The sequence below is a fragment of the Neurospora hispaniola genome (assembly GCF_033458365.1).
Source record: "Neurospora hispaniola strain FGSC 10403 chromosome Unknown B0T23scaffold_2, whole genome shotgun sequence".
NCBI lineage: Eukaryota > Fungi > Ascomycota > Sordariomycetes > Sordariales > Sordariaceae > Neurospora > Neurospora hispaniola.
Genome location: NW_026944407.1, coordinates 4413879 through 4435312, shown reverse-complemented (window position 1 = coordinate 4435312; position 21434 = coordinate 4413879). Strand labels below are relative to the sequence as shown.

The 21434-nt window shown below is 49.8% G+C and overlaps 8 protein-coding genes across 8 annotated transcripts; 3 read left to right on the top strand and 5 right to left on the bottom strand.

Annotated features, from left to right (window-relative positions):
• Positions 1 to 1383: 1383 nt before the first annotated feature.
• On the bottom strand, positions 1384 to 5024 carry B0T23DRAFT_438794 (fungal-specific transcription factor domain-containing protein). The gene is made up of 2 exons (XM_062840670.1): positions 4375 to 5024; positions 1384 to 4282 (listed from the first exon to the last, which is right to left on the bottom strand). Exons 1-2 carry the CDS (start codon positions 4552 to 4554, stop codon positions 1640 to 1642), a joined length of 2823 nt encoding a protein of 940 aa, XP_062696105.1. The 5' UTR covers positions 4555 to 5024; the 3' UTR covers positions 1384 to 1639.
• A 1257-nt stretch (positions 5025 to 6281) lies between these two features.
• Positions 6282 to 7667, top strand: B0T23DRAFT_375261 (uncharacterized protein). Its single transcript, XM_062836895.1, has 2 exons — positions 6282 to 6728; positions 6826 to 7667. Exons 1-2 carry the CDS (start codon positions 6453 to 6455, stop codon positions 7168 to 7170), a joined length of 621 nt encoding a protein of 206 aa, XP_062696104.1. The 5' UTR covers positions 6282 to 6452; the 3' UTR covers positions 7171 to 7667.
• Positions 7668 to 7858: 191 nt separating this feature from the next.
• B0T23DRAFT_312138 (FAD-linked oxidoreductase-like protein) lies at positions 7859 to 9511 on the bottom strand (the record flags this gene model as incomplete). Its single annotated transcript, XM_062834674.1, has 1 exon — positions 7859 to 9511. One exon carries the CDS (start codon positions 9509 to 9511, stop codon positions 7859 to 7861), a length of 1653 nt encoding a protein of 550 aa, XP_062696103.1.
• A 988-nt stretch (positions 9512 to 10499) lies between these two features.
• Positions 10500 to 11397, bottom strand: B0T23DRAFT_94905 (uncharacterized protein). Its single transcript, XM_062842032.1, has 2 exons — positions 10862 to 11397; positions 10500 to 10800 (listed from the first exon to the last, which is right to left on the bottom strand). Exons 1-2 carry the CDS (start codon positions 11280 to 11282, stop codon positions 10610 to 10612), a joined length of 612 nt encoding a protein of 203 aa, XP_062696102.1. The 5' UTR covers positions 11283 to 11397; the 3' UTR covers positions 10500 to 10609.
• Positions 11398 to 14721: 3324 nt separating this feature from the next.
• B0T23DRAFT_402919 (uncharacterized protein) lies at positions 14722 to 15755 on the top strand (the record flags this gene model as incomplete). Its single annotated transcript, XM_062838727.1, has 2 exons — positions 14722 to 14724; positions 15339 to 15755. 2 exons carry the CDS (start codon positions 14722 to 14724, stop codon positions 15753 to 15755), a joined length of 420 nt encoding a protein of 139 aa, XP_062696101.1.
• A 342-nt stretch (positions 15756 to 16097) lies between these two features.
• On the bottom strand, positions 16098 to 16757 carry B0T23DRAFT_310669 (uncharacterized protein; the record flags this gene model as incomplete). The annotated part of the gene is made up of 4 exons (XM_062834597.1): positions 16098 to 16162; positions 16217 to 16347; positions 16410 to 16552; positions 16617 to 16757. The coding sequence occupies 4 exons, from the start codon at positions 16755 to 16757 to the stop codon at positions 16098 to 16100; spliced, it is 480 nt and encodes a 159-aa protein (XP_062696100.1).
• A 974-nt stretch (positions 16758 to 17731) lies between these two features.
• B0T23DRAFT_375246 (uncharacterized protein) lies at positions 17732 to 20043 on the top strand. Its single transcript, XM_062836894.1, has one exon. The coding sequence runs from the start codon at positions 17937 to 17939 to the stop codon at positions 19929 to 19931; it is 1995 nt and encodes a 664-aa protein (XP_062696099.1). The 5' UTR covers positions 17732 to 17936; the 3' UTR covers positions 19932 to 20043.
• Positions 20044 to 20185: 142 nt separating this feature from the next.
• B0T23DRAFT_94839 (RraA-like protein) lies at positions 20186 to 21246 on the bottom strand. Its single transcript, XM_062842031.1, has 3 exons — positions 21094 to 21246; positions 20844 to 21018; positions 20186 to 20720 (listed from the first exon to the last, which is right to left on the bottom strand). Exons 1-3 carry the CDS (start codon positions 21138 to 21140, stop codon positions 20268 to 20270), a joined length of 675 nt encoding a protein of 224 aa, XP_062696098.1. The 5' UTR covers positions 21141 to 21246; the 3' UTR covers positions 20186 to 20267.
• Positions 21247 to 21434: the final 188 nt, after the last annotated feature.

Genomic DNA, 21434 nt, shown 5'->3' with positions numbered 1-21434 from the left:
GTTGAGTGACCCCCCTCCACTTGATTCTGCATCTTGATTGGCTGGATGGGGCCGTGTAAGTCGTCAACTCTCTCCACTTTTCCAATTCTGGACTTTCAAATCTGATAAGTCGACGACCCCTCGTGACCCCATCTTCTTCTACTTGCCAGATCCTCCCGAACTGGAGGAGGAGGAGGAGGAGACCCTCACCTCAACTCAATCTCCATATATATGTACAAGAAAACTCGCTCAGACGCGAATCTACAGTATACGACTGCAAATCCCCCACCGGGTCCGGAAAGGACTTCCGGCGCGGGGTTCAAGAGATAACCCGCAACACTACCTACATACACTACAACTCTATGTATGTACATATGTAGTATGCTATTTTGAGATGCGCTTGCGTCGTCGACACGGTAGACGCAGTTAATGGTGATATGGCTAAGTACCTATATAACTCGTGCGTCAGTCAGGTCGCTGATGATCTCTGGCCCCATATACAGAGTGCCACGAAGCGTTGCTTGTACCGGTTCGTACCGGGTCCCTGAACAAGGCGGGGGGTCTTTTATCTTTCCTCGCAATCGCAAGGTAGTGGTAGTATTAGATTCAAGCAATTATGTCATTGAACAGTCTTGAGAGTCTTTTGTTGTTCACCCATCAAATATTCCATCAGCGATCATCCCATCACCACCATGAATATCGCGGACCTTCCAAAAAGACATCGAGACCCTTCAGTTTATGAGTTCAAGATGTCTTGTCGAAATTAGAAAAGCCCCTGTCATTCACCTTACCTACCCACCAGTCATATCCCCAACGGTTGTGTACCACTCTACCTTTCATCACTCGTGCCTGCCACAAGATGGATTCGATCCCTGGATGCACAACCTCATCTGAATACTTATCAACTGTGTTTTGGTATTAACAGCCATCGAATGTCATTTAAAAGACTTACCATTACCCTCAGCATCCAGAAAGACAAAAGAGAAAAAGTGCTGCTTCATTAAAAACGCCTAATATCCTATGCACAGAAGGTAGAAAAGAAAAAAAAAAAAAAAAAAAAAAAAAAAAAAAAAAAAAAAAAAAAACCACCGATACCCCAAAAAACCCGATCCTTGACTCCTTAGCTCCCAGCTCCCAATGCATTCCATGGAAACCCTCAAGTTCCAAAATCCCCAACCAGCGAAACGAGCAAGCAGCAGCACCTAATAGTACCTATAACGCCCGATTGGCATTGCCATTCCCATTCCCATTTCCTTCCCGTCCCTCGCTACCCAATCCATTCCATGCTGATCCAAGAATCAAAACTCCGTCTTTTGAAAACCAGAACAGCCCAGAGAGAATCCCGCCTCCAAACTCCCAAAACACCTCGCTTTTCCTAGTACCTTTTGCGTTTTGCAAGGTCCAGATATAGACCACAGATACAAAATATGATCTAACCCAAAACAAAATGACACGGCAGATGAAAGACCAAAACCGCAGCACCGACGAGACGCCCACAGCAGTCCCATCGTCTCCTCAATGTTTCTTCCAACCCCTTCCTATCCCACTCATGCTTCGATTCGCTTTCCCGATCATCCTGCTCTTTCTCATCTCATCACATCTCCTCCAGTTTATTATCATCCTCTTCCGCATCTTCCTCTTCGTCGGCAATTTGGCCTCTTTACGAGGCATTCCCATTCCCAATAACATCCGAAAACAACAGCAGCGGCCACTGTCCACCCCCGGCTCCAACCACAGCTGAATCCGCCGCCGACACTCCCAGCCCATCAGCTCCGTCTCCCGGTCCGTGGCCGGCTCCGCCGTTAACATGTGCATGCGAATGGTCAACCATTCCGGCCCCCGACACGTCACCCGGTCTGGTTGACCCCAGAGTTAGTAGCGCACTAGCGCTGTACCGCTCTTGGGAATCAGCCATGGCGGCCGCCCAGTCATGCCATGCATTGTTGTTGGGTGCATTGGAAGCGACTGATGCTACGGCAAATTGCGGGTGAACCTGTGGTCGCCATTCTTCGGCTCCGGTACCTGGTTGGCCTGTTGTGGAAACGTGCTGGGTGGCTTGAGAAGCGAAAGCTATTAGAGGGTTGATGGCGGAAGAGGTTTGGTCCATTGCTGCTGCAACGGTTTGAGGGGGTGCTGTTGATGAGGTTGGGGTGGCTGTTGCGTAGAGGTATTGCACACTGCCGCCGGAGGGGTCGTAGGCTGCTAGATTAACGCCGTTGCTGGTTTGGTGGGCGTCGGCGCTGTTTTCATTCAGAGACATGGTTTGGTAGGGGGTTGCTGAGCCATCGTAGTACCCGGCTCCGTTTGTGCTGACGCTGCTGCGGTGGTCATTGGGTGTGACCGAGTGACTGGACGCAATACCGTTGCTGTTGAGTGGTTGCTTAAATGGTAGGAGAGGCTGCTGGAACGGTGATGCTGATTGTTGTTTGGCTATGGTCTGGTCGATTGACAGTCCATCTTTACGGCTCATGTCGCGTTCGATGCGGGTGATGGTCTGCTTGATAATCGTGTCCAGGGTTGTTGCTAGACGGTTTCCAGTACCTGTTAGTCGACCAATCTCGCTGATAATCTCGAGGCCCAAAACCATATCTGCCCTTAAAGTGGCCATCTCCATATGTGTGATTTCATGTCTCCTTTCCCAGTTTGCGACGAGAATCGTCAAAGTTGAGGCGACGTATACCGACAACTGGTACCATGTTGTGTCCAGAGACTTGAGTTTCAACAGCTCCCCTACCACCTTCAATAGCTTCCGAGCTGTCTGCTCGCATATCCTTGTGTTCTCAGCACAGAACTTGGGGTCCTTTTCTAGACAAACCGATGGATGTCTAAGACAAAGCTTAAACTCGAGACTGATGGCCTGGGTATACAGTGCAAACACCAAGTCGGTCGGTTGACACTTTTCCACTCGCAGACAGTCGGGTAGTTCATTCGTTAGCTTGCGCATTCCGGCCTCAAGTTCGGCGACAGTATCGACATATTTCTTGGGATCTCGCCTCACGCTGTAGATGCTAGAATACATCTCCATATACAAAGGAACAGCCTTGAAGCCGGCGAGCCCAATTTGATAGCAGCAATGACCAACCTTGGACGGGTCCAAGATGCCATCGTCTCCGAGATACTCGTCATCAATAGCGATTGGGAACTCAATGTCGAATTCCTCGAGTGTGATGGGCATTGGCCTGCCAAGTCGGCCGTTAAGGGTAATGATGATACCCAGGATGGACCACCACACCCTTTTGCGCAATTCGTTTTCAAGAGTTGTGCGCCCATTCGGTATCTTGTTGCTCCGATGGAAGTTGAGTTCAATGGCCTTCATCATGGCAAAGTTGGCAATGGTGAAGGAACATCCTGGTTTGGGAAAATTGCGGGTGTGAGACGCCAGCATGGCCAAAGCCTGGACCGCGGTAACCGTCTGAGAAACGGCAAGTTCAAAGAACTTACTCAAACACCAATGGTAGTGCTTGTTAGAAAGATCATTCAGCTGCGCATGGTCCTCTGGCTTCTCGCGATGGTTCCTGATACCGTACTGGAAGTACATGCTTGATATCATCATGCGGACCAGTACGAGTTCGGGTACTGTTGCTTTGAAGCCCGGCTCATCATAGATGCGAGTCAAGAGCTGCATAAACGAAGGCCTGTGGACTAGTGGCATGTACGGGTATATGGTGAGGAAGTACCACTCGGCATATGTAAAGGCGTCGTGTCTCGAGGGGAGGTCGCAATGTTCCATTGGCGGGTTTATCCTGACTAAGGACTGATAAAAGGCCGTGACCGATTTGTTATACAAGGGTGATCCGATGGGAGTATTTGGTGAAGGCTCATCCATATCTGGGTCAGGATCGTCAAACGAAGTGATCTCAATGGTAGTTCCAAGAACCGAAAGGGTGGTGCCCTTAAATGTCACGCCTAGGTAGCTCTCTGTCGGCCTCGATTCCAAGAGCGAACATCTCGTATAACGCCCTGGTGTGCTCTGTGACCCTCGCCTGCTTTTTCTATACCACACCGAGCCTTGTTGCTGCCATTCGCCTTGGGACATGGGATCGTGGACGGGATTTCCCATGGCATCCAGGGTGACACCCGGAGGGTGGTGGTTTCTATTAGCGTTTGACCCTTCCCATGGCCGGATTTCGATTTTATGGTCGGCCAGCACTCTTTCGAGGTCCCTCACCCTGGCTTCGAGTTGTTGGGTATAGCCTCGACGTTCGGTACGGCCTGTTACACGGTCTGTTACAACGCATTCGATGTTTTGGCTCGCGCAATGGGAGCAGCCCGCAGGGGAGGCATCGCAGCGGATTTTTCGGACCTGGAGACGCACAGAGATTAGTATGTTACGGGAACGCGACGCCGGTTAGACGCGCAGCAGGCTGTCAGAGCGACAGGTCGGAAAATCAGTACCTTGCACCTGTCACAAGCCTGACCAGTCCGCGTGTATTGTGAGAGCTTGGTCTTGACAACACTCGAAAAGTCTTCTGTACTGCGCTCAAGACGGGGCAGCTTCATCTTGGGTTGTAAGCCATTGTCGAGAGGAGTGTCCCCGGCTTCGCTTGGCCGCTTTGGAGGACCGCCTGGGGGCATGATGTTTGAGTCTCGAAGTTTGACCAGATTTGTAGACGAGCGTGGGACGATTCCAGATGACGGTTCGAGAGAATAATAGTAGTAATCGTCGTGAGCAGCGAATCGGTTGGTTTGTTGTCAATCGGGTGGTTTCTTGGGAACGGTTTATGCCGAGGAGTTGTAGCGCAGTGAGCAAGCGAGCGGATGAGCGACGGCGCCGACGGACTTCAGCTGTCACGCTGAGTCGCTGGTCTGACTGTGGTCAGGGTAGTGGTAGTGGTGATGGTGGTGGTGGTGGTGGTGGTTGTGGTGTGTCGTGAGAAGAGAGGGACGGGATGGAAAGGGACGGACGGGACGGATGTGCGATGGAGATTGCGGCGCGGTGGATATGGCGTGCCAATTAATATTGAACGATGACCGGGAACCTTGAAGCGAAGGATGGTTGGCGTAGGGAGGCACTGATGGCGTTGGATTCCTGGAGGGGAGGGGAGTGAGAGCGAGGGATGTCGGTTCCGAAAGCGTCAATCAAGGAATGGATGGATGTGTCCAGGGCGCCGGGATCGAGGAATTCAACTGAAGGGAATTAAAAGTTCACGGACTAGGGGGGGGGGCCCGGCCGTCGATCGCTGATCAGCCCAAGAACATTGAAAGAAAAGAAGGAACATGCTTTCACCGGCCCATGATTGCGACAGGAATTATGGCCCATTCAGGTCAAGGGCAATTCCTTCGTCCTCGTCGAATGAATCCGATTTCACTCGGGGCGGATCCGTTACGTTCTGCGAGTGTCCCGATTTGGCATGGCTGCATCTTCTCGGCCCATGCATGGAAGTCGAGTTCACGGATTTGGTCCAATTCCCAATCATTCCCAATGCAATCACGATCACCGGTGCATGGCAAAGGGAACATCCATGGCTGAAATATCCGAGCGTGAGTTAAGCTGGGTGTGGAGATATTTTATTGTACGTTGGAGGAACTGACCCTCGTCCGAAGTGAGCAGCCTGTTTCTGGGCCTCAAGACTGGCGCTCATCCAATAGAAAGCCGACCGCTCTCCTGTTTCTACCTAGTACATCTGTAGCAGTGCCGTATAGCCTTCTTTTATTTCTTCAACTACTATAATATTTCACGCCTCTTAACATCCCAAAATACGCCCATCGACATCGACTGAGGTAGGGTCGGGACTACAGGTGGTCCCCCTTCCCAAGACAACAACCATCACGGCATCCGTGTATCCGTCGACAAGGACATTTCCTAAAACACAGCACATTGCTGATGGTCCCTGGCCGTCGCAAGGTACTAATGGGAAGCGTACCTCTAGACAGTCCAAGACATGCGTTCATGTGTCCGCTGTGGTTGCAACTTTGCAACTGAGAGATTGTGAGAACCTCGACGGCTGCACGCGCGCCATGTTCCACTTTTTGGGCTGGGCTGTCAGATGGAAGAAACTCAGACAATCGGCAATGTGACAAGTTGATTCCCTGTTACGTAGTATATGACCCAATACATACAGTCAAACGTTAAAGGGGCTGATGTCCGGGCCTCTTGGAATTGACATGCTTGGCGGGGTATTGATCCCTGTCACCAGCGCGACGCGCCCCGGCGCCCGGGGATCTGCCCCGCCATGGAGATCCCGCCGAACGATGGACGGCAAGGATGCATTCGCCGTCGCATTCAACTTTTGAGCCTGTTTCCTTATCGCCAAATCGGAAAAAGTATCACTGGAAATTGCCCCAAAAAAGAGTACGGTACGGCACCCAAACACCTTCTCGACCCCAATCCAAATAATACTGACCTCGACTTCTCAGCATATCGGACCGACACATGATTCAATAACACATCAATCAACCCGTCGCATTCCATCCATCTACCCCACCAGCCATCACCATCACGACCATCACAACCGAAGACCACAACCGTCGCAATGGCGCTCGAAACCCTCCAAATCGAACACGTCCCGTCGGACCACCACGTCTACGCCGCCCTCTTCCGCGACGTCCAAAACGTCGACTTCCTCCAAGCCCAGCTCATCGGCAAGAACCCCGAGTTCGAGTACGCCTTCATCGACGCCTCGGTCATCATCTCCCGCACACACCTGTTCGCCGCCATCTTCCGCGCGCTCAACACCTTGACTGAGGGAACCCTCCAAACCCCAAACGTCCATTCCGATATCGTCATTGGGCTAAGTCCGACCAACAATGTTCGTCTTCCCATCCATTGCCCTCCTTCTTTTCAATAATAATCTACCGTTACTGCGTTTCAAGTGAATCAACCCATGAGCTAACAAAACAAAACAGATCTCCGAATCCTACCGCCGCTACGGTCTAACCCCTTCCAAAACGCGCGACGTCCTGGTCATCAAAGTCGTCTACCCCAAACTCAGCTCCGAAAACTCGGCAATCACCAGCGAACAACCAACACCAGAAAGCATATGGCAACACCTGACCACTCACATTCAAGGTACGCCCGTACCGCTTACAAACGAGGAATTCGCCAAGTCGACGGATTGGGCAAAAGTGCGCAAGTATTACAAGCTGAATGGCGTGCCGGGCGTGGAGAGGATAGACAAGGCGGATGAAGAGGGGAGGCGGAAGGAGATGGAGGGGTTGGTTGTTAGTGGGATTGCGCTGAGGGGGTTGTAGATGAAGCAAAGGATTGGCGGGAGGAGGAATACAAGAATAGGACAAGATAAAGGTCAAGACAAAAGTCGATTGACAGATAAGAATGAAGGAAGATACCTCTAGAGGTTGGGGAATGACCTGAGACGGCATTGGGTTGTAGAGAAGCATAGACTTGGACATGAAGAGCTGCATGTTGAACTGACACCAAACCAAGATACTACTGACTCTTACTGTGTAGCCTTGGTGAAAGTGTCTGGGCAATGCATACAATAAAAGAGCGAAAGAAGGAAAGAAAAGACAAAAGTAATGCATGTCAGGATCAAAGCGGGAACATGGCCTCGGTCAATTATTGGCGGGATTCTAGTAAATTGGCGCTTGTCCATGGCAAGATTTCAGGTAATTTCACTACCATGTTAAAAGAACCGTAGGTTGGTCTCAAAAAGTAGTTTTGATGTTGAAAACAACATTGTCATAGGACTTTTGAGTGGAAAGACAGAGATCACGATGACCAGACCCGGATGCTTTCATTCATGACTTGAATATTTGTATCTGTATCTGTCAAGCAAGTACCCACGCTCAGACCAAGGCCAAATCTACTAGGTAATCGATCCAAGATGCCAAGCAACCCTCGCAATGCGCCAAAACTGATGATCCCCAAAGGCCATAAACAATTGACATTTCGGGCCGGTTCTTACACCCACTGGAGAGCTTAAGAAGTAACCCCAAATAGCCCCTTCACCCTCCTCCTAACCTCCCTTCCCATCGCCTCCCGTCCACTCCTTGTCCTCTGCACCGCATCCCGATTCTCATAAGCCCTCCGCAACAAGTACTTCATGCACTCCCCCGTCGATCCCCACACCAGGTACTTGTATACCTGCGGCTTATTGACCATTTCACTTCCCTTCTCACTGTCCTTCGCACTCTCCTTCTCCGCCGCCATCTCCATTTCCTTGGGAGTCTCGTGCGGCCCAGCAACAAGCTCACAACTAACCTCGTCCGCCATTCCCTGCAGCTGGGCGAACGCCACCTGTTCATAGCCCAGCTTGGCCACGCCGCTGTCGAGAAGGGCCTTGCCCTTGAGTACCGATTCGCGGTTGTGCGTGGCTAGAACGACGCTCACGTCGGGGAAGTCGGTCATCTCCTTTTCAGCAGATCCAGACTGTGGGGTAGGAGGTTGCAAGGGGCCAGACCAGGTCTTGCGGAGCAAGGCTTCAGCAATCCCATCGTACTGGCCATCCGTGTCGGCCTTGGTGTCGCAGATGAGATGTCTGGGATCAGCGCCCAAGTAAGCGCCGCGAACGAGTTTCACGCCGAGGGTGAACCCTTCGGACGCGGCGATGGCGAGGTGCTTGGAGAGAGTGGCAGGCGTGGATTTGAGGTAGGCTTGGTAAGTGCCGTAGACTACGGCGTTGCTTTTGTTGTAGCGGCGCATGTAGTCGAGCGTCCAGTCGTCGATGCCAGGCTGGAGAGCATTTTGTTCGGCGTCAAAGAGGAGGCGGACGCCCCGCTCGGCGGCGAGGTTGCAGATCCCGTCAATGGCAGAGCCTAGGGCCTCGGAGGGTGGGAGCTGCTTGGAGAGACTATAAAGGGCCTGGCGGCCGGCGCCAGTAAATTTGAGGGCTACGAAATCGCCGGGAGAGGCAAGGCGGACGGTCTCCATGGTTCCTTCGGCCCAAGGGTTGATTTCCGTGCGAATACACTCCTCCGCAGCGGCGCCGCCCTCGGCCGCGCAGGAGGCGAGATCTTTGGTCTCCGAATCGCTGAGGACTACCTCACGGGCATAGCCGAGGATGACACCACTGAAGCCGATTTGCTTGAGGGAGTCGATGGTTTGGCGGACCTCGGCCGGATTCTCACCGGCGCAGAATTGGGCGTAGAAGGTCTTCTTGAGGAATGCGCGGAGGAGAGGGTTTCGGTCGGGGTTAAGAACTGGGTTTGTGGTATGGGCTAGGACGGACATGACAGCTAGTGAAGGCGGTAGGAGGAAGGGCGAGGACGAGACGGTGGTGGTCATCCATGATCGGAGGACGTTTGTTAGTGGCAGTACTGCCAATGGCGAAGGTGCCGGTGTCTTGGGCATCTCACTGGACTGAGACTCGCCTGTTGCTGGTAATGATGATGCGTTGTTGATGGTTAGGTGGTCGGTAGGCTTAGGTCGGTTGGTGGAGGAGTGTATAAGTCGTGTGGCATATGTTCTCCCGACGCCGTTGATACGCCCGACCATTGAAGTTGAATGTGAGACATGATGACGTGAGACCGAAGCCACGGCAGGTCCAATAGCCGAAGCAATGGTTCTTGCCCGAGCATGTCTTATGTTGCAAACCAACTGCCTGCTGGCCGGTGATGTTGAAGTAGGAAACATATTGCAGTGTGTGATGGAGGTACCGGGATGAGACCAAACAAAGACAGGCCAACACCGCACAAACACAAAGAATGATGAAGCAGGTACCGAGGGAAACAGAGACGGGGTAATGGCTGTGTGATATATAGATGCAGCTTGATTCATGACAATCAACCATACCACAGACCTTCGTCTCATCTTTATCTCTGGCTCGCCCCTGGGAGGCCGGGACCGCTAGCAAATCGAACGTACCAGATCCATCCCCTCCGAGTACACTAGCGCAGCGTGGGACGGGCAGAAGACAAGTGCAGGCCGACTTGCTACACTACTATCTGGGATAAACCCTCATCGATCCTCCTTTGTCAAGGTTTCGTTGACGCGGGTGATGCTGCGGCGGGATGGTACCTGATGCAGCCATTGGCATCAATTGCGCTTGCTTCTTATCGGGCGTCACGTGGCCGTCCCCCAAGGCCGCCAGTAGCCGCGATCTGCTGGGGGGTGGTCGGAGAGGAGATTGGGCTGAGTGACGTTCCCCCTTTGATGCCCGCTTGATGAATGGTCAACAAGTGGTTCTTCCCAGCCCTGTCTCGCCAATGGAAGGATGCTGTAATAACAGTTCCAATCCAAGCATTCCAGAGCTTTCCTAGATATACCCACCTATCAGCTGATACCTTCACCCCTAGTGTAGCCCGCCGGCTATTCGAAATTCAATGCCGATGTTGGAAAGCTTCGATACGTACTGACCAATAATGATGACTTGTGCGCATACCTCGGCGAAAGAACGCCGGTGTATGTCTAGACTCTACTCTATAGAATCCGGTGCGGCTGAGCGGGCGCCATCTTGGATTCCCACAATGCTTGGATATTTCGTGCAGGATTGAGGGTCTTGAGTTTGTCATAGAAATGGACTAGTAAACCGACTGTCCGATAAGTTGCAGGGGTCGTGTTGTTTCGACCTTGAATAACCGTTGCGGAGCATTTGGGGCTTCCGAAATCGGCTGTGATGGTAACATTGAAGAGCAACTAACCAACCTTGTGTTTTTGTATCTCTTCACCGATCGGATTGGGATGCACCTTTGGGCGAAAGTGTGGACAGAGAGGATTGGGCTTTTATCGTTTTTAAATCACCCGCTCCTTCTGGTTTTCGTCCACGGTATTCTTAAAGCCGCCAACGCGGCGCTTGAGGAATTCGACATATCCGATGGGCCGACCTCTTGCGATGCCAGCTACATCCTGCAAGCCTCCGTATGCGAGACCTACGACCAGGGCAGTTTTGGTTGTTCGGGCCGCCATGGGCAAAGAAAAACGATCTATATGAGAAAGTCATGATTAGCGTTTGATGCGCAAGATCTAGGACAGACAATCACGTACTCCATAGACTGAAGGCTCCCGCAACAGTCACACAGGCGGTTACAGTGTTGAAGATGTCGGCCGTCCCACGATAGGCGTCAAACATGTGCTCGATGCCAAACATGGCTGTTGTCCAGAAGCAAATCTTGGCTCCCATCCTGGCACCCTCCTTGGCGCCGCCCCAGATTGAGTTGTAGTTCTTGCTCTTGTGGTAAAAGTACCATCCCATCTTGGTGGTCGGCAGCTTATGGGCGTGTTCGGCACGAAAGCGCATACCGGCTGTCTTGATGCCTTGGCTCATTCCGAGTGTGAAGCCAATGAGCAAAGCAGTGCTCGACGCAAGGGGGATTCGCACGGCATCCGGAATGGAAAGACGGCATTTGGTAATGTATTCGGGGACGGGCTCTGGCGCGGCGGCCTCGGTTTCTTTGGTGGTTGACATGTCGACCAGTATCTATCGAATGTCGTATCGCAGTCTCCTGTCGTGATGTGCTTGTCGGGATCCTCAGGCAATGAAAGTGGTGAAGTTCAATTGGGGCAGCTCGAGCCGATGTAAAGACGTCAAGGTGTTTGCAGCTGTTCGCTGGCGATCCACCGTGTTGGACCGTGAAAGACAACTGGATCAGTGTCACTGGAAACAACTTCGATTGAAATCCCCCCCGAAAGTCCAGGTTAACAGCTTGGTCGGCTGCATGGCTGCATGTGGATATCAGAGATTGGAGATGGCCCGAGCTCCCTCCTAGTGTACCGTAGAAACTCGCCAAACTGGCAAAAAGCCTTCCCTCTTTGAGCGCCCGACAGTAAGCACAGGGTACAGCATACAGAAAGTACTCTATATACCCTGTTTTGACTGCAGTTCAATACATACAGTATCGATGGCTATCTGGGGTCCCGGTCTCTCAGTTCTAGTTGTCTCCCTGTTCATTTTGGTGCCCTATGTTACCCTCGTCGTTATTATTGTGTTATTATTACCAAAATAGATGGTGGAAGTCCCCGGTCTAGCGGTAGCGGTAGTGCTTATACTCTAACGTTACCCTCTAGTTAAGAATTTATTAAAAGACGCCCTAGTCCTACCGTTAAACCTTATAACCGTTGTAAAATCCAATGAGAAAGGGCGGTTAAGCGATTCTAATAAGGTTATTTAATTTATAGAAAATTATAAGTCAGTTATTTACCCTATAGTCGTTAGGAGAGTTACTAACTAGATCCGCGAAGGTTATCGCTTACTTCTTATAAAAGTGTATCGCTCGATAAGGTTAATACTATTGTATTCGAAATAACAGTACTAGAGTTAACGAAATTCGCGATATATCGTACAAAGAAGCGTACGCGTTCTATAAAATCCCGGTTCGAATAATAGCGAATTAGTAGCGGAATTATAATACGATTTTATTGAATTTAGTAAGAGAAGGGAGGGTAATATAGCTAGAGATAGAGGGTAAATTATATTAAATTTTCTAGATTGCCCGCCGGCGAAATAAATTACTAATAACTATAGCCTAATTTCGTCGTCGCTCGACTACCCTTTTTACTGAAACGTACCTAGAAATTTAATATACTTTTAAATTCTTACACGGGTGGTTTGGGAACTTCCTTAACCAATTTATAATTATTTAACAAAGAATTACTTATTAAGTTTAGAAGCTCCCCGCTGAACTATATATAAAAATTAATAGCTTTCTTCAGTAAGGTTATTACTCAAATAACAGTAGTTCAATTAGGGAGTAATAGAATTAACTATAAATTTAAATTTATTAAACGTAATAGTCAATCGATCGTCCCTAGTACCCGTATATAATTCCCCCCCTCTTATATTATTAACCTTAACAAAATCCTATTCAATTTTAAATACCTTAATAGCACTATATATAATTTTAAGGGTTTTAGAATTATTTTTAGTAAAACCGACTATAGTAGTTAGAGTAAACGCTAATACTCTCTCATCCTTTATATTTTTACCAACGGCGGCTGGCGATTGAAACCGACGGTTATTTTTTATAGGGAGGGGAAAGTCTAGGAAAAAGAGCAACCGCTATATATTTAAGATGTCTTTGTTAAGTTTAATGACGATGTGTACCAGAACGAAACCCTCTTTTGCAGTTGGTTCGACGAAGAATTTGCTCCTGTTGTATGGGAGTTAGGGTAAGAAGTATTATTCGTTATAAATATATACCCGTTTTACAATTTTTAAAAAGTCCGCAATAAAATTAATAACGATATGCTTTATAAGGTAGTAACGGTTATAATCCCTAGTGGTTTTATAAGTCTATTATAACCGTTGGATATAGTAATTAACTCGTTATTTAAAAAGATAATAAGAAACGAGACCGAGTAATTATAGGATTAATAGTATATTGATAATCCGGGTAAAAGATGGTCCGTCCGGGATAAGAGGATTCTAGTTACTTATACTATTTTTCATTACTATTAAAAATTATAAATAGATAAAAAGGATATTATTATTAAGTTTTTCAAAGATAACGGTATATCTATCCTTCTAAATGGGTTAGAGAATTACTTAATTAACTTTAAAGAAATTAATAGAAATACTCTAATATAGAATAATTAGGAGCGAGTAGGTAATACTATTAGGGATGAGTTGGGCGAGTTTGAAGCTATCCCTAAAGACGAAGACGATAAGGGTCTCTATTTTAATTTCGACGACGAAGAGGTGGAGGAGAGGAAGCAGAGGGTAAGGGAGGCGGCGATAATTCGATATAGTTACTATATTTATAGTATATTACAAGATATATTATATAATAGGGGGTTATTAAAGAAGGGTAATAAACTAGACTTTACGGTACGATTAAGGGTATATAAGTTATAGTAATAATAATTCGTTCGGTCTAATTAATAATAATTAATTTTTATTATTACTATTATTAACCTCGCCGCTGTTAATAAATTTGCCGCTATCGAAATATTAATAAGTAGTAACTTTACCTTCCCGCTACTAATAGGTTATATTAAGGCGGCTATTTTATTTATATTAGTATTTGCCTAGTTCAATTATATAATAAAAGATTTTAATATTAGCCCTAATATCTTTTTTAATATAGTAACGGCTTTTATTACGAACCCAGTGAAATGGAGCAAAAACCACACCAACACGAAAAGCACCCTACTACACCTAAATGTAGTGAGGAGCAGATCTGGAGTTGAATATAGCTTTCGTCCTTAGGAACTAAGATAGAGTAGCAAAGTCACAACTCATCAACCACCACCAAAGACCAACGAGAAGGATAAGATTCTCCTCATTAGTCTTAGGTTGGCTAGATAGGTCTGGAAGTTAGTTCTTTCACAGAAGGGTTATTGGGCTTACTATTACGAGGGCGTTCGACGGTAGTTCTGTAGTATAGGAGCGGGATTCTTTAGTCTATTCTCGAAGATAGGTGTTGTCTGGTCTAGTCTGGAGTGCCTATCCTTCCTCTCTCCTCTCAGTCGGGATCTCCTCCTTATATCCCTTTTCTACTCATTACATTCCCAGGGTCCTGTCCGACCAGTGCAACAGATCCGCTCCTTAATGAGCAATGAGCTAAGGCCTAGATACCTCCACATATTATTTGAAAGCAAGAGTCCAGAGCAAAGAAAAGAAGAAAGCGTAGAGAAAAACAAGAAAACAAATGAACCACCCCACATCACCAGCTAAAGTGGGTTACCCTCTAGAAGTCCATTAGGGTTAGACCTTCCCTAATGTTGGGGGATAATGGTATTCGAGGGACGATGAGGTATTTAGTACGTTTAACGAATTGCTGGGCGTTAGTAAAATTGTTTGTAACGTTTAGTAAAAGAGAGTTAGAGAGCTTCAATACTAGGGGATTATTATTATTATTTATTTATAGATAATGTCGATATCGTTAAGTAGAACCTTCTGGGGCGCCATGGTGGTATGACAGGGATGGAAAACTGGGGTACAGATTCTCTAGTAAAATAGGGGAAATCCCCCTATGAAAAAGCATAGTAAAAAAGGCCTAGTTGATAAGCCCCCGACTAGAAATATTGCCCACCGCCTAAACTTACCTGCGTTTCAATGCACAGGCTCGGACTCGAGCATTACAGATCTGCCAGCACCCTGTCTGATTTCCCGGTTTTTCAGGCAGTAGCTTTTTGCCAGTTTGGCGAGTTTCTACGGTAGTGTAGCTGCCCGCCCCCTCCAAAACGCGGAGAAAGCGGGTCGGATCGCGTCTGCAGTCTCAGTGTCTCCAACCTAACCTGGGCCACCCGACCAACGTCATCACAGCCCAACCCCACTGTCCATCCCTTATTGCAGCTTCCACATGCCAGGAACAAACTGACCCCAACTTTTTAGATCTCAGCCTAGCTTACCACAGTTGAACAGCGAAATCTTGACCAAGGGTTTCTACTTTTTCTTCTGTACACTAAACATACTCCGTCAAAAAGACCCCATTACCGTCATAGTTGAAAAGTCACAATGGTAAAAAACCGCCATCTCCGTCGGGCTTCTCTCCAACTTTGCTGACCATCACCGTCGTCCCAGCCTCGCACCACCAACAACCCGGTCGATGACCCTCGCATCACCCTTCGCCTCAAATGCGGTATCCACACAATCTTCCTCTTCGTTATGCTAGATTGGACCTTTGCCAAGGTGTCCGAAGAGCTACTCATGATCCTCCATGACCGCTACCCCAACGGTCTTACATTCAGCGTCGACGCCGAACCGGTCCCTCTCCCCGAAGGCGATGTCAAAATCGTCTATGGAATCCCTAGACACCCTAATGGGGATTTAAGCCACGGGTGGAAGAAGCTTAAGGTGGAAGACGTGGACACGGTAGAATCATCCAAGCTTGCGGATGTAAGCGCTGTGGCCTTTGCGCTGGTTGATCCCGAGTCGGAGGGCAATGTGACGTTTGATGTCACTGTTCCGCGGTTGGACGACTATGATGAAGAGTACTGAGTTATGGGAGGGAACATAACGGCGTTTGCGCGGCGCATTGGTTTAGGTTCAGGCTGCATGGCGGCAAGGTCGGCGTTCGGGTTGAAGATATTGAACAGAAATGAAAAGGCGCTTTGGTTATGGGAAAAGGATACATCATACGTCTACCTGACATGTATACCACTGGCTGTTACATCGTTATCTGAAAATTCCAAGGTAAAACATCCTTCCACCTTCCCCTACCCCTTTCTTAAGAAGAAATTAAAAACCCGAATTAGTTCGCCCGAACAAGAGCTAAAAGCCAGAACTCTTGGTGACTCTAAACTCCACAGACACCCCAGCTCACCACATACTTCCCTCCCATCAGGCCAGTACCGCAATGTGACCGAGGCAACTCAGCAAACCATGAAAATTGCTGATAATATCATCTAAGACCTCCTTGTCAGTAACATCACAACGCCAAACTCGGAAACTTTGCTTACCAAGATTTATGTAGGTGTCTCCCCACTTCTCGCCATCATAACAGCTGCAGTGAAGCCATGTAAACATACCCAATTTCCCTTTGGGGTCGGGACTGAGCCAGCAATCACCGCAGGTATTACCAAACCATCCACTGACGGATTGCCCGTCAGTTACCTGTTGTTGATTGAAAGGTAAAAAACCAAGAAAACTTACTTGTCTTGCATCATCAGATAACCATCGACGTTGGCGATGCACTGTCCGAGATACTGCCGTGACTTTAGATACGAGCCATCTTTCGTCTGGCATTCTGCTAAGAAGTCCATGTCGAGGGGGTGGGTTCCTGGTGTCATATACCACTTGAGGCAGCATTAGTACTGGGTGGGTACGTGCTGAGACTAAGAAAGCAAAAGAGTCACTCACGCGTGTGCATCCTCCGAAGGCGGTTTCGTTATGTCCTGTGGGCTCGACATTGTCCAGGCCCCCAACAGGTTCAATGACCAGTCCATGGACCACACCCAGGAATAGTATTGCCCCAAACAAAAGCTTGGGGAGAGTCTTCATTATGGGCACTGTTTCGGAGAGTTCTTGTCAAGATTCCACGATTTGCGGTTCTTTCCAATCTGTCAAAAGCCTTCCCGAAATAAAACCACAGCAAAGACGGCTCCCGGGGTGCTTATTATGCTTCGACATCATCATGACTTTTACCCACTCCCTCATCTTTCTCAACTGTACGCGACTCACAAGGCAACGAGTGTCAAGATCTGTGTAGCACCGATCTCGGTGTAAACTGATTGGTGCCACTCTTCGCGTACACCTTCAGCTGTCTTTGGTCTGTGCTGTCCGACGGAAAACCGAAGGTCTAAGGCCAGTGATTTTCCCTTTACACTGCTACAAAGTCAACCTTGCAAGATGAAGCTCGGCCTCAACAAGACCGTGTGGAGGAGAGGGACTTTGCGTCAAGGCACACAAGGTTGGTGGGCCCCCCATCAACGTAGGGAAGCAAGTGTATGAGTTACCGGCCAATAGACTAGCAGCCAAAGCAAGGCGGAAAGACGATGTTTGAAACTTGCGCATCAGTTGGACTGACTCTGCTTGCCGAGCCACGGAGCCGTTGGCAGCTACACAATCACGGACAATGTTTCGGACTGACTTGATGATTGTCAACAAGCGTTGCCACTGGTGAGATGATTTGTCTGATCTTGTCACTTTCCAGAGCCTTCGGGGTGATCAGAAGAAATCATTAACTGGTGTAGAACTCCCTTTTGATTTTTGAGGGAGAGGTCGTACGACCCCCATGTTGACGAACTCCTATGTCTGACAAGATCTGGACCCCTTATGCCAAGACATGGTGAGCATGGATCCGGGGGCCACACACCATGACGTTCCGTCCCAACTCTCAGTACAGTTGCCGCCGGCAAATCCCTCCCCCCACCCTCCCTTCTCCCCTCAACTCTTGGCATTCTTCACCTGAAAATTGGCGAAACACGACTGGAGCATCGCCGACACGCTCTCATGCGGCGCAATTTGTTGACTCCTTTTTTTTGTCGACTCCAAATCGGGAATTATCACAACAAACAGACAGACCCTTGACACTCATTGTCCCGGTTTCACGAGGATTCTTCAGAACTCTCGCTTGGGCGTATAGTGTTTTTGCTTTTTTTCTCTCTCTTTTTTGGTCTATACCCTATATACCCTTTCACATGTGTCTCTGTTTCCCCATGTCGCGATAGTCAACATCCAATGTCGCAACTCTCCTGGTCCCCGACGGCGACCCTCCGCAAGGGCTTGCGCATCTTCCTCCCCATCTCCCTGGCTCTGACGATATACCTCTACTTCTTCCCCTTTTTCGGAAAATGCGCCTTTCCGTTGCCGCCTGTCCAACATAATGCGCCCGCCGACACAGGCTACCATGCCTTCCTCGAGACGGTCAAGTTGCACCTTTCGCTACCGTCTGTGCCCGTAGACGAAACCGATCCTACCTCGACACCCACCGTTACACCCTCGCGACCGCTTGCGCCGTTTCGTCTCCTCGCACTCGGGGACCCGCAGCTCGAAGGCGACACCTCGATCCCGACCGAGTACCTAGGCGTCTTCCCGCACGTCAAGAGCCTCTTCCGCCACCTGACCTTCCAGACCAGCCACGCCTCTCTACGATGGCGCCTCCGCCAGTGCTTCCACGAGATCGTCGACATTTTCTTCGAAGACATCTTCAACCTTGCCGAGTCCTACCGCAAGCGCTTCGACCACTGGGGCAACGACTACTACCTCGCCCACATCTACCGCACGCTACACTGGTGGTCGCGCCCGACGCATGTCACCGTTCTCGGTGACCTTCTCGGCAGCCAGTGGGTCACCGACGATGAATTCTACTGGCGCGCCCACCGCTTCTGGAACCGCGTCTTCAAGGGCGGCGAGCGCGTCCCCGACGAAGTCGCCATGTACCCAGCCGACGAGTACGACCTAACCGGCTACCTCTCGACCAGCGGGCCCGCCAACGACTCTTCCGTCTGGACCAAGCGCATTATCAACGTAGCGGGCAACCACGACATCGGATACGCAGGCGACATCAACACTAATCTTACCGCGCGCTTCGAAGACGCCTTTGGCAAGATCAACTACGAGCTCCGCTTCGAGCTGCCCCTCACCAACAAGTCTCTGACCTCGACCCTCTTCGACGCCCTCGACAACCCGCTCTCCGACCGTCTCGTGCCCGAACTCCGTCTCGTCGTACTCAACGACATGAACCTCGACACGCCCGCTTTGTCGACCGAACTGCAAGACGACACCTACTCCTTCATCAACAGCGTCATCAACACCGCCAGCGCGGTGCAGTTCAAGGGCCACTTCACTTTGGTGCTCACGCACGTGCCGCTTTACAAACCCGACGGCGTCTGCGTCGACTCGCCGCTCTTCACCTTCCACGACCACGACGGGACCTTGAAGGAGCAGAACCAGTTGAGTCTGGCGGCCAGCAAGGGGTTCCTTGAGGGCATGCTGGGAATGTCGGGAAACAAAGACGCGCCTGGCAACGGCCAGGGAAGGAAGGGGATCATACTGAACGGACACGATCATGAGGGGTGCGATACATGGCATTATATCAACCAGTCTTTTGTCGAGGTGGAGAGGCTTGTCCAATCTGAAGACGGGGAGTATGAGATCGAGAGGAAGCAGAGGGAGTGGGAGGTCAAGAGGTACAAGCAGGCCAAGAAGGAGTCCCTGATCGGCCGCGAGGATGTGCCGGGCGTGAGGGAGGTGACGGTGCGAAGCATGATGGGCGAGTTTGGCGGGAACGCGGGGCTTCTGAGCGTCTGGTTCGACGAGGAGGAGTGGGAGTGGAAGGCCGAGTATGCGACGTGCCCGATGGGCACCCAGCATTTGTGGTGGGTGGTGCATTTCATGGATTTCTTTGTGATTTTGGGGGCGGTGCTATTGGCCGGCGCAGGAGTGGCGGGGCGGTTTGGTGTGGATGTTGATAGAGCTGTTGTGAGGGGGTTGAGGAGGATGGTTGGTGGAAGGAAATATAGACGGAGGACGGGCGAGAGGAGCGAGAGACAAGAAAGGCTTAGGGGGGAGGGAGAGAGGCATAGGGATGAAAGAGGGAAAAGCCGCGATCGTGGGGTCTTGAAGGATCGGACGAGGTCAAAGTCCAGGAGGAGGTTGGAGAGGAGAGGTGTGACGCCTGATCAGCAGTTGTGGAGTGAGGCGAAGAAGAGGTTGGATTATGGAAAGTCGTGATGTTTTGATGTTTCACGTAGGGGATGATATGGGGTAGCGGGTTTCTTTTGGATAGAACACCAATTGGATTAGGATTTTCTGTCTCTATATGCATTATTGCGTGTACAAGCTCAATTTCTTCTATGGTTGTTATCCCGATTTGTGATCTGCTCATTGCTGCTTACCGTTTGACTTTGATATGATTATATGGGATACGCCAAGTTAACATTGGACTTGGATTATTCTCAAAAGTAGGGCACATCCGAACCAAAAAGAAAACTCAAAAACTTTCATTATTCATCACTAATCGCTATCATCCAAACCAGCCCAAACCAGCCCAAACCACCCAAGACAATCTCACCCCCTAAACTTCCTACTAGCCTCCGCAAAACTCATCCCCCCCCCAATAGCAACCTGCATCTTTGCATCCGCCTCCACCTGCTTCTTCATCAACGGCAGCGCCTGCTCCGCCATCTCTTTAGGAAGCACCACCACGCCATTGATATCCCCAACGAGATAATCCCCCGGGTGGATCATCATATCCTCCTGCTCGTCCGTCTGGAGCTTGACGGGCACGTTCACAGCGACCACCTTCACCAGCTCGGCAGGCGGCGCGGTGCCCACGTCCCGAGCGAAAATGGGATAATGCAGGTCTCGTTGCTCTTGCAGGTCCCGGAAGCGGCCGTCGATGACGGAGCCGACGGCTCCCAGGCTGCGGGCGCGCGTGGACATGAGGCCGCCGTAGACGGCGTTGGGGGTCTTGGCGGGGGCGGAGACGAAGACTACGGAGCCTTTGGGGACGTTGTCGATCTGATTGATGCATGTCGGTATTTTGTTTAGTTTGGTGTTTTGAATATAAATTACCTACGACTAGGTACATATGATGCAAGAAAGAAAGAGAGAAGAGGAAGTGAGGTTGAGTAAGTGACTTACATAGTGAGTAGGGTGTTTCGGCCTTGGGTCATCCAAAGGAACATATTGGACTGTGTAGGCGGGACCAACGATCTTGGTTGCGCCTTCTTGACGGTGGGGGGACCACATGGTCAGACCGGAGAGAAACCCGCCATTGCGATACTTGAGCTTGATGAGGGCGTCCGAGACATCGCAGCTGTTTTGTGTGTTTTTGTAGTGTTAATTCGTAGGCTCGACAATAACGGGGTTCTTTGGATGATTGATGACATACGTTGTGTATTGCTGCAACGCCTTGACGATGGGATCTTCCTTTGTCATCTTTGCTGATGTTGATAGTGATTGTGGTTATGTGTTGAATAGTTCAGTTGTGAATCCGATCGAGAACAAGGTAACAGCCGAGGTTGCGGGGCCACTTGGGACGAGCAGACTTAGTTCTTTGGTGTAAGTGTCTTGGTAAGGTATCTCGAACGCTCAACTCTTACAGTATGTCGAGTGTTTAACCAACCAAGAGGTGATCCAAGATCACTATACTACTCCAAAACATACACTGGAGTTCATATGTTGCAGGATGCAATTATCATGCCCGTCGTCGATACAAGCGGGAGGGTAAGC

Coding starts and splice junctions, on each gene's coding strand:
- B0T23DRAFT_94839 (XM_062842031.1), bottom strand. CDS start 21,140: ATGACAAAGGAAGATCCCATCGTCAAGGCGTTGCAGCAATACACAAC. Junction 21,019..21,093: donor GCGTTGCAGCAATACACAAC/GTATGTCATCAA, acceptor CACACAAAACAG/CTGCGATGTCTCGGACGCCC. Junction 20,721..20,843: donor CGAAACACCCTACTCACTAT/GTAAGTCACTTA, acceptor TGCATCAATCAG/ATCGACAACGTCCCCAAAGG.
- B0T23DRAFT_375246 (XM_062836894.1), top strand. CDS start 17,937: ATGTCGCAACTCTCCTGGTCCCCGACGGCGACCCTCCGCAAGGGCTTG.
- B0T23DRAFT_438794 (XM_062840670.1), bottom strand. CDS start 4,554: ATGCCCCCAGGCGGTCCTCCAAAGCGGCCAAGCGAAGCCGGGGACACT. Junction 4,283..4,374: donor AGGCTTGTGACAGGTGCAAG/GTACTGATTTTC, acceptor GTGCGTCTCCAG/GTCCGAAAAATCCGCTGCGA.
- B0T23DRAFT_375261 (XM_062836895.1), top strand. CDS start 6,453: ATGGCGCTCGAAACCCTCCAAATCGAACACGTCCCGTCGGACCACCAC. Junction 6,729..6,825: donor GGCTAAGTCCGACCAACAAT/GTTCGTCTTCCC, acceptor AAAACAAAACAG/ATCTCCGAATCCTACCGCCG.
- B0T23DRAFT_94905 (XM_062842032.1), bottom strand. CDS start 11,282: ATGTCAACCACCAAAGAAACCGAGGCCGCCGCGCCAGAGCCCGTCCCC. Junction 10,801..10,861: donor GGGAGCCTTCAGTCTATGGA/GTACGTGATTGT, acceptor TTTCTCATATAG/ATCGTTTTTCTTTGCCCATG.